Source organism: Centroberyx affinis, unplaced genomic scaffold, assembly GCF_046629955.1.
Source record: "Centroberyx affinis isolate AG114_WGS23_722 - 3 ecotype Tasmania unplaced genomic scaffold, CSIRO-AGI_Caff_v1 ptg004122l_1, whole genome shotgun sequence".
Lineage (NCBI taxonomy): Eukaryota > Metazoa > Chordata > Actinopteri > Beryciformes > Berycidae > Centroberyx > Centroberyx affinis.
In genome coordinates, this window is record NW_027281896.1 from 32,824 (window position 1) to 46,141 (window position 13,318).

At 41.0% G+C, this 13,318-nt stretch overlaps 1 protein-coding gene across 4 annotated transcripts in view; it reads right to left on the minus strand.

The window, feature by feature from the left end:
• Positions 1-396: 396 nt before the first annotated feature.
• rasa3 (RAS p21 protein activator 3) overlaps positions 397-13,318 on the minus strand; it is a 37,033-nt gene continuing 24,111 nt past the window's right edge. Inside the window, exons 8-25 of one of the 4 annotated variants that reach the window (XM_071542533.1) lie at positions 13,174-13,247; positions 12,911-13,015; positions 11,946-12,102; positions 11,507-11,655; positions 10,754-10,868; positions 10,509-10,583; positions 10,292-10,415; positions 9,411-9,517; positions 9,021-9,098; positions 8,757-8,834; positions 8,465-8,538; positions 7,703-7,762; positions 6,415-6,521; positions 5,828-5,910; positions 4,811-5,019; positions 4,001-4,104; positions 3,693-3,876; positions 397-3,316 (exon numbers count right to left, since the gene is read on the minus strand). In XM_071542533.1, coding sequence (XP_071398634.1) covers positions 3,241-3,316; positions 3,693-3,876; positions 4,001-4,104; positions 4,811-5,019; positions 5,828-5,910; positions 6,415-6,521; positions 7,703-7,762; positions 8,465-8,538; positions 8,757-8,834; positions 9,021-9,098; positions 9,411-9,517; positions 10,292-10,415; positions 10,509-10,583; positions 10,754-10,868; positions 11,507-11,655; positions 11,946-12,102; positions 12,911-13,015; positions 13,174-13,247 — 1,959 coding nt within the window. In that variant the 3' untranslated portion in view covers positions 397-3,240. Of the gene's footprint in view, positions 3,317-3,692; positions 3,877-4,000; positions 4,105-4,810; positions 5,020-5,827; positions 5,911-6,402; positions 6,522-7,702; positions 7,763-8,464; positions 8,539-8,756; positions 8,835-9,020; positions 9,099-9,410; positions 9,518-10,291; positions 10,416-10,508; positions 10,584-10,753; positions 10,869-11,506; positions 11,656-11,945; positions 12,103-12,910; positions 13,016-13,173; positions 13,248-13,318 lie in introns of all 4 variants that reach the window. The other 3 variants (XM_071542532.1, XM_071542535.1, XM_071542534.1) reach the window with 3 other exon arrangements.

Here is a 13,318-nt window from a genome sequence, read left to right on the forward strand (position 1 = left end):
TGTACACACACACACCAGAGACATACACAGTGTAGACACACAAAAACATACGCATGGACGCATGCACACACATACAAGACACGGTGGAGACACACACACACACACTTACAGGAGACACAAATGTAGCAGCACTCTCACATCACACACACATACACTCAGGTTTTAGAGGCTGTCACAAAGTCCCAGCGCTATTAATAAAAACAAATCTCTTCATATCAAAATCTGAGATATTAGCTTTGCTTGCCAAATGTGTTTGTCATTGAGCAAACATGCAAAAAGACCCAAATCCCTTTGTAAATCCTTAATGTGAAAATCAGAACAAATCGAAGCTCTTGAGGTGAGACCCACTTCTTTAACAAAACACACAGACACCACATTTGCATTAATATTGTTTTCATTTAGTTATTCAGGAAAAAACACATCACATTTTCGCCATTCATCCAACTGTTTTATGTACACATATAACAGGCTTATTTTAATACTTTTAAAATATTTATACAAAATACACTGTTCTCCCTTCATAAGTGTGTGTTTATCTGAGGAGGAATTTCACTGCAAAAGGTCAGCAGATATATTATTTTGTGAAAATTTGACTGGTTTATGTGAGGAGGGTGTTAATATTATTGCATGCTGAAACGCCATTATTGCATAAGTCACACATTTGTGGGTTTCAGGACAGATGAGTTGTCTTTAATCTACCAACTCAACAGATATTTCCAGGAAGGTCATATTGAAAATGATAATAAATATGATTACCAATTTAGGGGATGAGTAACAGAATAATTTTGTGATTCATGTTTTTTTTACCCATGTGTCCCTCAGTCTTGGCAACAAAACATGCAGTGCTTCATTTCAAAACCCTGAGGAGAGTTAGTAACTGGTGGAAACAAACACTCACCAAAGTTCAGAGGTTAAAGCAACGCTGCTGTCTTTATGTTTCATCGATGATACTACTGTGTTATATACATGAAAGGTTTTGGAATATATTGACAAGGGTTCCTTCAAATGGAACGGTGACTCTATACAAGAGGAAAGGGGAGACACAACGTATCAGGGCAGAGTAGAGGTCGGTCCACTGTAACAGTGTATCCACAATCCTACTACAGTCTTTAGTATAATAGGCAGTGTGTGTTTTTTTCTTTTACAACAATTGAGACTCTGCCTTTCCTGTAACACTGGATTAATTCAATTGGCAATACAACCCGTCAAAGTTTTTGTTTCAAACCTACACAAACTTATGTCACTCATGCACATACTGAGAAACACACACTCACAAACACACACACACACACACACACACACACAATTCATTCAGGACACAACTCATTCATTCAGTTCAGATACACAGAGAGATTCCTGTATGACAAGACAAAGATAGAAAACACCGTCTATATGTTGAGAACGCTCCATATAGTTCGTGGAACAACATATTTGACGGAGAAAAAAAAAAAGATGTGTCATTGGAATAACTGCTCATCTGTTTTTAAAACAGTATTGGTTCTGAGATATATATATATAAAAAAAAACATATCTAAACAATGAATATAATTTTTGTTTTTGTGTGTTTTTTCCAAAAAAGAGAAAAGAGAAATCCTAGAAAAGTGATGACTGGCACTGTTTGGGATCCTGTTACCACGGGAACACCCATGAGGCTACATAACTGATAGACACCCAGGTACTTGTTTTTGGAAATACAAAATTAGTTGTTTATCTATGGTTTGTCGTCACCTGGTCATGTGGAAGTCATTGTTTCGGCTTCCATCGCTGACCACGACTATACTATACATGCACTGATTTGGCGAGGGTGAGTGCCAGTGAGAGTGAGTGCCATTGAGAACCACGGAGCAACGCAATGGGTTAACAACAATAAATCTTGTACCTTCAATAGACTCTGAGGGTGCTGACCAATATGATTCACAGCAGGCAATTTCTCTGAGGAATGCATACAAAAGGGTTTTAAGCTACTGGGAGCATTTTCCAAAGTAAGAAAGAGCTGACTCACAAAGCAGGACAGCTACATTATCAGGCAGCCAAGAGGGGTGAAACAACCAGCAATACACGGTCCAGTTCACTAACTTGAGAAGCCTGGTTAAAATATTAGTATACGGATTAATCAGAAATAAAGCTAGTAACCGTCCTTCTGTGTGAACTGGCAGGGCGGCTGAGCTAACACATAGTTCCTGCTTTGTGATATTTAAACAAGGACACATGATACTCCAAACACAACAGAACAAGGCTCCGAATCAAAAGCTAAAACTCGAACCGATACGTCTGTTAGCACACGGATGATAGGGATTTGCGAATGAGCGATACAGTTATCACTGGAGTGATTTTGATAGCTAACATCAAGCTGCTATGGGCTACGGTTGGTCCCGACAATCCCTTCTTGTGCCCTCTTCCTTCACAGCCTTCCTGAGGAGGTTGGGGACAAAAACTCAAACAGATGCATGGGGCCGACAACACCCGGCGGGAAATACAGTCTTTCCATCTAGAGTTTGGTCTGTGAGACTTGAAATACAAAGGAACATTTCAACAACCATTAAAACCAATACAAAATCAAAACGGATAAAATAAGCTTTTTAAAAGTGTGCTGCGAGGCTTGTTCATCCATAGATCTGGAGGCAATTAAAGTGCGTGGTCACTGTCAAAACTGTCCAGTGAAAACTTTTTTTGTTCTCTCAGCACATCACAGAAAGGAGACCCAAACAGATGCTTGGTGTGATTCTTTCTTCATTCGTATCCCTCCTCCCATCCACAATTGTTCCTCTTTCTCTCTCGCTGATCTGAGGTCTGTGTCTCCAACATTTGGAGTGATGCACCTTGGGAACACTGCAAAAAATGTCCATCTATACAACTCATTTGGTCTGGTATTGAGTCTTTAAATCTTGTCTTCCTTCAAACAAGTGGACAAATCTGCCAATCAAGTGAGCTAATTACTTGTTTCCAATTCGGTATCACCTGTTTCCAAAATGTATTCAAATTGACAATATCTTGAAATAAGGTGGATCACTCCACTAAGTTGACCTAACTTGATTCAAGAAAATTATTGAAACAAGTTGAGTTTCACTGGAAATAAGTGAAATTATCACACCCAATTGGCAATTATTTTCACTTGTTTTAAGAAAAATAAGATTTTAAGAGTCAATGCTAGACACAAAGACGTCTTAAGATGGATGTTTTTTGCAGTCAAGTAAAATATGCTGGTTCTGGGCATCATGGAAACAGTATAGAGAGCCGGGGCTAGATGGAGTAGGTGGAGCTCTCAGACTGCTGGCGGATATAGCACTGAAAACTCTTGTCTCCGATCGGATGCTCCCTGGGAAAAAAGAAAAAAGAAAAGAAATCAGATGGGTGTTCCTGTCTTGCACGTGTTCATTACTTGCATTCCTTAACAAGACTAGGTCTGCCTAGTCCTGGCTGGTCTACTCTGGGTCTAGTATGGGCTAAGGAATTTTTGCCCATGTTTATTGTTTTTCTAGCATGGCACAATTTGCTGTATTCACATGTCAGCCATATTTGATTTATGTCATACTCAGGGTGGGAAACAATGGCAGACTCAACTGGCCTTTGGACAAAAAATTGAACATGTACACCTAAATTGTTGGTCCAAATCAAAGGCTACAGCAACAGCATTGAAGGGGAAAATGTTCAAGATCTGAGCTAAATGCATTCATAAACAACAAACCACGTACTGGCTGCCTATCTTTGTCTTCTTGAACTTGTCACGCTTGTACTTGGTGTGCTGCTGCTCCAAGGTCTGCACAGCCGAAACAATCAGCTTCAGGATTTTGTAGGTCTCCTGGGGGTCGTCAATGACGAAGCTGGAGTACTCCTCTTGCTCAGGCCCGTCGTACACAGACTTACTGCCACAGGCCTCTGCAGGATCAGACAGACAGACAGACAGCGTGAGAGACAGACCAAAACCCACACTCCACAGCCAAACAGGGAAAACAGGATGCGCACAAACACGCACACACAAACACTTCTGTCGGTGTCTGACCTTGCATCTTGACCAGTTTGGTCATGTATGTGCTGAACAGGGAATAGATCCTCTCAGTCTCTCTGTCTCCATCCACGTCCAGCTGGATGTTGGCTGGGAGGCCACTGAAAATACACACATACAGGAGAATGAGAGAGGGGAAACACAAGGCCAAAAGGACAGGAACAGAGGGTAAAGAATCTGCATTTGAGTTTATTTATTTGCACAGTGAAACAATCATTCTACAAGACAGAAAACACATATGAAGAAAAGATAAAAAAAACAAAACCCTAGAGGCTTGTGAGGGGGATCTCACCTAAACAAGACAGTCAAAAGAAACTAATAATAAAGCAGTTTGCATCAATAAAATAAACAAAGACATACTAAGTAATGGGGCTGGGCGATATGGACAAAATCAAATATCACAATATTTTTGACCAAATACCTCGATGTCGATATTGCAAGAATATCGTAGGGATGACTATTGGTGCTTTCACAAAATATTTACACAATGAGATTTTTGATAAATAATCATCAGTAATGTGGATATAATGACTAAGTGGGTAAAGGCAAATAACAGAACAGCTAGAACAGTCTGGTAAGTTCAGAAAATGACATCACTTTACTGTAATGCAGCCTTTAAAACCAGGAAAAGACGCTTAACACTTATGCCATATCACGATATTACGATATCCAAAATCTAAGACGATATCTAGTCTCATATCACGATATCGATATAATATCGATATATTGGCCAGCCCTACCAAGTAAAACAAAATGATAGAATCTAAAGAATCTAATGTTAGGCTGATTTCCCCCAGCTGGCCTCACCCAGTGCAGGGCGTGCAGCCCGGGGCGGCGTCTGCAGACATCTTGCAGCACAGCCAGTGGCCGTTGAGGTAGGCTGACGGATGGTAGGTGCTCAGGCGCTTGCGGTTGCACTGGCTGACTTTGGTCAGGATGTCGATCCAGTCGCGTGCCTCGACACAGTTGTTGGCCTGGATGTACAGCGCTCTCTCCGGCTGAATGACCTGGAACATCTGAAAGAGGGCGAAGACAAAGCAGGTGAGGACACACAGATTGACCAGAGCAGTGATTTTGGGGGGGTCGTGGAATTATTTATGGGATAGAAACAAAATAAATTCTACTATACAAATTTATTACCATATCTACACTACCAGTCAAAAGTTTGGACACAGGCATTTATCTTTATTTTTACTATTTTTCACATTTTAGAATAATAGTAAAAATAACACAAATGGAATTATGCAGTGACCAAAAAAGTGTTAAACAAATCAAAACGATCTTATAGTTTAGATTCTTTAAAGTAGACACCCTTTGCCGCCTTGATGGAAAGGCAAAGGCTTTGGAAAGAAATTCATACATCAGTCATGAAATTCACTATTTACATTTGTCTAAGGTACACATTTAAAGTATTTAAGCATAAGACTTTAGATCAAAATGGCTTTAAGATAATGAAAAACATAGTACATTCAATCAGGTGTGTTCAAACCTTTGACTGGTAGTGTATTTTTTCTCTAATTTTTGCTTTTTTCTTGTGAAACACTTAATACTTTTCAGCCTCTGTGCCTCCTCTGTTAATTGAAATAAGCTGAAAAATAATACTTTATATAATTGTGCCAGTAGGCATCGAGACGTTATAAGCGGTCACAAGCCAAAAGAGAACCGCTGGAATAGAGGGGCAGTGGATTTCAAAAGGTGAGCAGGAGGTTTTCATCACAGGTAAAGGTGAATTCTGTGGGAATCTAAATACTTGTAGTGGGGGAGTTGGGGCAAAAGATTTCAAAAGTGAATTTGAGAGGGTTTTTTTTAATTTGAGGTTCTTACATTTTTCATCTTGAAGGACTCCTCCTCCAGCCTCTCCACAGCCAGAATGTTCTCTATAGGAATGCTGCACAGAGCGCCCTCACCTGGAGGGAAAAGGAAATACATCAGATGTGGGAAAAGACAAGGAAGGTGTGGAGGAATGTGGAGGAATGAGGAAAATGATTACTAGACTGAAGTAAAAGACAATGCATGTAATGGAGATAATGTTAGTCTGTGTTGTTTTACGAACTGTGTGTACATGAGTGTGTGTGTGTGTGTGTGTGTGTGTGTGTGTGTGTGTTAGTAGTAGAGTATTGTGTTTCGGGGTGAGCTTGTTTTGTTGCAGCACAAATTTATTGCCTGCTCAGAAACTTAATCTCTAACACGTGTGTGTTGGAAGCACTCTGTGTGCAGACTGAATGACTGACAAAAAACAACTCTCTTTCCGTTTTGCTGTTTCCCTCCCTCCTTCTCTCCCTCCCTCTGATTCATACAAACACACACACACACACACACACACACACACACACATAGAGAGAACGACGTAAACAGACAAGGAAACACTCCAACGTAACTGTAAGAAGATCCTAACAAACCTTTGGCGTTACCTTTCGTTTTGTGGTAGGTAAACTCATGGTTGGTGAGGCGGAACCATCTCTTCTTGAAGTTCTTCATACCAAACCGGTTTCTCCCCTGCGCTCTCTTTATCATAAATCTAAAAAAGAGAATTGGGCGAGAGAGACGCTGCTTAAAGATCTTCACAGATTAGTTAACGCTGCACAGAAATATATTTAAAATATATTCCAATATTGATATTTTTATGGCAAAATGTAATTCCCCATATTATTCTGTCTAATGTGGTATCACATCATGTTTTTTTTTATTTCAGTGAAAACAGTGCAGTACTGTAAGGTACCAGGAGTATAAATTCATTACTTTCTACATCTTATTTGACATAAAACCTACTACATGTCAGTATTGTATTCCAGCTAGGACAATCCAAAAATATAGACATTTACTCTAATATTACCATTCCATCTACATGCTCATAGTTCCTTGTATTCATTGCTCCTCTACATATGAAAGAACATTAGCAGTACAACACTTCCCAAAGTTAATTTGGAGCTCACTCCAAAGAGGAGATACAGCAGTACAAGATCAAAGGTCAAAAGGTTAAGAGACGGAAAACACCAGGAAGTTTTTGTTTTACATTTTCACAGTTTGAGGGCCAGAGGAAACACAGAATACGAGGTACTAGGCTTAAACACACCAATTTTACGTCTTTCCTAGAGGGAGACTTGTACCCTTTTCACACTACTGAGCCAAGGGCGTGCTGGTTGCACATCTACCAAAATGCCTGGGACTGTGCTGGAAAGTCCAATGTGTACGGTGGAGGATGGTCACAGTCTGGACAAAGGGTATCAAGGGTCGGGATGCGGGCAGGTGTGACATCCCAGAAATGTTTGTACAGTAACCAAGCCCTGCTGTCACTGTCATACCAAGCATGTCTGGCATGGCGAGGATAGGAAAAGGACTATTAGCGCTAGCAACGCCTCTGAGGTAAGCAGGCTAAAGGTAACACTTTACTTTATACTGTTATAATCATTTTACACATCATTCTGCCATTTGCCATGTGAATACAATATGACAAATATCCATCACACATTGTCACACAGTGTAACAGTCACTTGGCAGGTTAATGAAAGATTGCTACAATTTACTGACATGAGTCGTTTCACACTAACAAGCCAGATATAAAGTAAAGTGCAGCAGCATCTACAGTGGTGCATGATGTTGGTGGGAGAGAGGATGGTTGGCTCGGGGGGGAGGGGTTACAGTGTTCACAGTGGGGGGGGGGGTCACAAGGGCAAAGCCGTTACGTAGTGCAGCTCTTACCTGCCCTTCGTGCCTTTTGACCCCTTCCCATCAACCCTCTTTATAGTGAGTTTAACACTCCTGCGCCCGGTGGCAGAAACAAAAGAGGATGAGGATGCTGATGAGCCAGGTGATAGTACAATCTACTGTCAGCTGGAGACCCTCCTTTCATTTACAGCCTCATTACAAATATTATTAAAAACCATTCAATCGGGTGAATCAACAGCCCATGTGTCATTAGTAAGGGCCACTCTCAACTCACAACCTCAAATTTATTTCTACCTGTTCACATTCTGATGTCTGCCTACAAAATTAATCGGACTACCAGGTTACAAATTTAAAGTTATGCTGTTTCTCTGAGTTTGGACAGTTCAGCCTTAATTAGTCAACATAACATTAAGACAAACAGTAAGTATGATCTAAAGCTAGAAACAGGAACCAAGACAGTCTTGATAATGTCATCTAGAGACAAATCTTGGAGCTGCTCCCTTAACAATGAATAGGAAACTGACTTTGTGGATCCAGCCACAGACAGTTTTAATAAGATATGGGCACACTTTGCATGAAAGCTCATTTGGATGTAAATTCTCAAACTAGCTTTCTCTGAGTCTTCAAAGTTAGTCTGATATCACATATTTGAGCCTTCCTAGGAATGTCGTTGAGAGACAGTTGTTCATGCTCACAAATATTGATTGGTTGATTGGTCATAGGAATGACGTGAATTCTGATTTAGGGTGGGTTTTTTTGCTTTAATATTAATATTACAACGGGTTGGTTCCTTACCCCTCCTTCAGCATGATGGGCGTCTCAATACTCTTCTGATCCCACTTCCCAGAGGAGGAGATCAGGTCCAGGAACTGTGGAGGGAAACAAAGCATGTTATATATCAACATATTTAATCTGGTGCTCGTGCCTCGTACCACATCTCTATTCTCATCAAAAACACATTTTATCATCCTTTTTTATCTGATCCATATATATCATTAAACATCTGATAAGACAAATGGAAATCTTTAATCTAGTGTCTACAAATGGGGAAAGATGTCTGTAAAAAGGAAAGAAACCGAACACTCACATTCTTCACAGCGTCCGCATATTTCTGCTCATTGAAGTAGTCATAAAATGCAGCCATGTAAGACTCTTTGAAATTGGCCTTGAAATGGACAAAGAGAGGGATACAGAGAGAGACAGAGTGACAGAGAGAGAGAGAGAGAGAGAGAGAGAAAGAGAAAGAGGAAGTTGTGTTTGAATTAATTTGTGAAGACTGCAAGGCAAACAAAGGCTAGTTAAGGCACTAGTATGAAAATATTCAAAGCATACTTTGATCTGAGAAACTCACAGATTTAGACTTGGCTAGACTTCCCAGGGTCTGGATGGTCTTGGAGATGAGGGTGAGGGTTCGTGAGGTGGATGGGTCCTAAAAACAAAAAAACAAAGATCAACTATCCCACTCGACGCCACTATATCAGCATGAATTTGAGTGTAATATGAAATAAATAGCCTTAACACGATTAGGCCAACTGAACAAAAGTAACAACAACTTTTAATTATTTTCAGTAGAATCACTTCAGCAGTACTTCATTATTTTCAGTGGAATATATTGAACAAATTCAACAACATTGAATTATTATCAAGGACTTAAAGTGTGTGTGTGTGTGCATGCATGTGTGTGTGTGCCCATGTATGTATGCTGTATATTGTGTGTGGTTTTTTTTTTTATAAAACTCACTGGATGGTGTGGCCTTAGCTGGAACAGATTCGGGGAGAGAATGGCTGGAGCGAAGAAACGCAGGAAGATAAAACTGCTCACTGCGGTGTATCGGACATCTTGGTCCACTGGAGAGTAAACAACGACAACAACAGATATTTAACACACACACTTCACATGCTTAAATGACATACACATACCAGTCAAAAGTTTGGACACACCTGACTGCATGCACTATGTTTTTCATTATCTTAAAGCCATTTTGATCTAAAGGCTTATGCTTAAATGCTTGAAATTTAGACAAATATAAATTGTGAAGTTGATGCCTATGTATGAATTTCTTTCCAAAGCCTTTGCCTTTCCATCAAGGCAAAGGGTGGCTACTTTAAAGAATCTAAAATACATGATAGTTTTGATTTGTTTAACACGTTTTTGGTCACTGCATAATTCCATTTGTTATTTGTTATTTCATAGTTTTGATGTCTAAAATGTGAAAAATAGTCAAAATAAATAAAAATGTTTGTGTCCAAACTTTTGACTGGTAGTGTAAACCTGTACCTCTAAGACATTATTACTGTATATATACAGTATCTTTCAATCTCGCATAACAGCTTGTTACTCCTGTGACTGCAGTTCTCTGTGTTGGCCTACAGGAGGCAGCACAGTATGACACTGGAAATACATAAACACGTATAACCACAATTAATTTGTTGGAGGTTTAAGTGGCTTCAGGTTTGACACAAATGACAGAACACATAAAGCCTTTTTCCTGAACAAATTGAAAAGTATCCTTGGACCTCTTGTACATCCTGTTCTTTATTCTCTGCTTCCTGTCCTTTATCATCCGCTCGTTTTCTTTCTTTCCTTCCTGATACTGGTAAGTCGTGCAGGAGGTTAGTTACCTTGGAAACGGGTGGCGGCGGATTCTCTTAGAGAGAAGAAGATATCGCACATGACGGTGGGGCAGCGAACGCCAGAGGTGGTGATAACGTTGAAGATACGGTCTACATACTGGCGAAGGTTTTCCTGAGGATGAGAAGCAGGTCAGATTTGTCAGATGACAAACACACACACATGCACAGGCACACTCAAAAAAACACACACACTCGCACTTCTTACCCTATTGGTCTCCAGGTTTTCTGACTCTTTGAGCTTGACCGGGTCAATTTCACACGGTTTGTGTTCTGTGCAGATCTGTAAACATTTAGAAAAAGCATTGAAATATCCATTCATCATTGATTTCGCACTGATTTTGCAAAATATCCACAGAGAAAGAAACGTGGTAAAGAGATGAAAAGATAGAGACTGGCACTCCAAGAGACAGAAGTAAATGAAAGAGACATGGGAGTGGAGTAGCACCATACCTCATCTATGATTGGTTTGAGTGTGACTTGCAGGTAGTGCATCCCTGCCAGCTTCATGGTCTCATCAATGCACTTGGAAGTCAGAGAGTTCCCCCGGAAAATGGTGTTAGGATCCCTAACAGAGGGAGGCAGGGTGTGTTTTAGCACGAACAAAACCACCGTTTATGTCCAAGTGAGCACTAATAGACAGTAATACATAAACAATATGCCTTCAGGGAGTCATTTAATATACAAAGTGAATTATATTACTGTGGTTGCATACATTTTAACAAAATAAAAGCCCTAACAGTGTTGTTGTCAACACCATGCACACTCAACAGGATGGCCATACTTCTACTGTCACTCGAATTAATAGTGTTACTGTTACTTATTTAGCTAATTTATTAGTTAAACATCAGTTCCAAACCCCAAATATATAACATTTAGTTGGCTCAAGGTGAAGATATTCACAAATATTACTGATACTAATGACAGCGCTTTCTATCTGCTAAAGAAACGACTTGGTAATTTCTTAAATACTTTGTAAGTTATCCAACATCTCAAACCTGCATCTTCCTCTGCTGTGATAAAAGTGCTTCGTGGGATGCAAACATCACAACAAATCACTAACCCTAACCCTAACCCTAACCATCTCTCACTGATGCCGCACTCAAAAGTATAACACAATCACAACAAGGTATTGGCTGACAACCAACGGCTCCTGGCATTAACTACAAGGGATGCTAGCAGGAACAGACGCGACAAGACACTCACTGTGTGCGGTTGACTTCGGCGTGAGCGATGGCGCTGAGGAAAGGCACAATCTTGCCATAGTGAAGAAAGAGGCGCACGAGGGGAATGGCCGCCTCCTGCTTCTCTCGACACACCTCCCCCAGAATATGAGCTGTGGACGCCGATACAGGCTGCACAGAGAAGACGGAGGGTAAACATATAGTACATACACACACACACACACACACACACACTTTCAGAAATGGGTGCTGCTGTCTGGACAAACGTGTGCTAATTAATCATTAAAGTGAAAAGAATAACCACTAGCAAGCACTTTACAGTTCACAGGAACTGCTTGATGCCAACATACATAACACATGAGTAAGCATGTACAAAATACTGTATATGATACGCAAGCACATAGGGAAGTCATCACAGACAGTGGAGTCGTCTGCTATAAACTAGTGACACACTCACACACCTCTACGTTAGCAGAGTGTAACAGCAGATCTCGGAGGGGGGTGTAGTGCTCGGAGGGGAACACATGGTCCTCGGTGTAAACGATGTTCAGACGCAGGGAGCCGAGCTCTTCTACCTTCACTGACTTCCCTCCATTCTCCCTTGGCTGGAGGAAGTACCTGAAGAAGGAAGAAGGGGGGTGGAGTAAGAGACACAGTTATAAAGGGAAAAGAGATGAGTTACGGCAGTGTTTTTGCTTCAGTTTTTGTAAAATTATAAGAACTCAACAAAGGGAAACGAAGGGAGACAAATATGCTTATTTTTTTTATTCCTATTCAGGGTTATGGGTGGAGGCTGGACATTTGGATAGTGTTGCTGCTGTAGCTTGTGTGGTTGGTGTGTTTTGGGTTTGGCCCCGGTCCATCCGTCCGTCACACACAATGTCTCAGACAACACTGATTGGATCTTGACAAAACTTTGGGTAATGATGCGTGTCATTGCTCTGTTCCGGCATTTTCAAAATTACACTGATTGGCCAAAGGGGGGTGCTACAATGTGAAGTTAATTGCATGTCACACACAAAATCTTAGATGCTGCTGATCGGATTTTAACTAAACTCATTTGGCCCAAGGGGAGCCAATCAGTAACAAAACGACGTTTACTTTTTCAAAAAAAAGATACAATCCCAGACAAAATACAAAAAAGACTCCAGTGGGTCAGCCATGTCTGTTGTTGATGTTGACACTGGTTGTTATGGCTCTGCTGTTGCTATAGTTACTCATGTGCATTCTGGACAGCATCCCATAAAAATGGAAAAGCAAAGGGTAAAGATCCTGTGCCATACAGTGTCAAACCTTACCCAGGCCCAGCACAGGTACAGCACAGTACTTGTGCAGTCAAAAAACTCTAAAAACAGATGCAAAATGACAGACAGATAGGAGGAGAGATCCTCAAACGGAGAAGCAGAAGCAGTGACGTTCCTCTTACCATGCGTCATGGACCCCCGCCTGGCCCAGGACCCTGAGAGGAACCCGCACGCCTCCCAGGAACTCATCTCCAAACTTCAGGTTGCTGGCATTCCACAGGTCCACCCTGAACACAACACACACACACACACACACACCGCGTGTGAATGGGTCAGAATGGGCGGTCAGAATGGGGAAGATGTTGAAAATGAAACCCAAGTTCAGGACTGAAACTACAGTCACACACACCGGCAGAGACAGCGGATCCGTGAATCATCAGCTTACCTCAGTGCCAGTTTGTCAACATCCTCTTCTTCAACATCAAACTGCCGCTTAGTGTAACTTAAAGGCCGTGTCACCTACAGACAGAAACACAGACAACATTTAGGATTAAGTCCAAACTTCATCCTGAGTGAGCTGCAGCCATTTC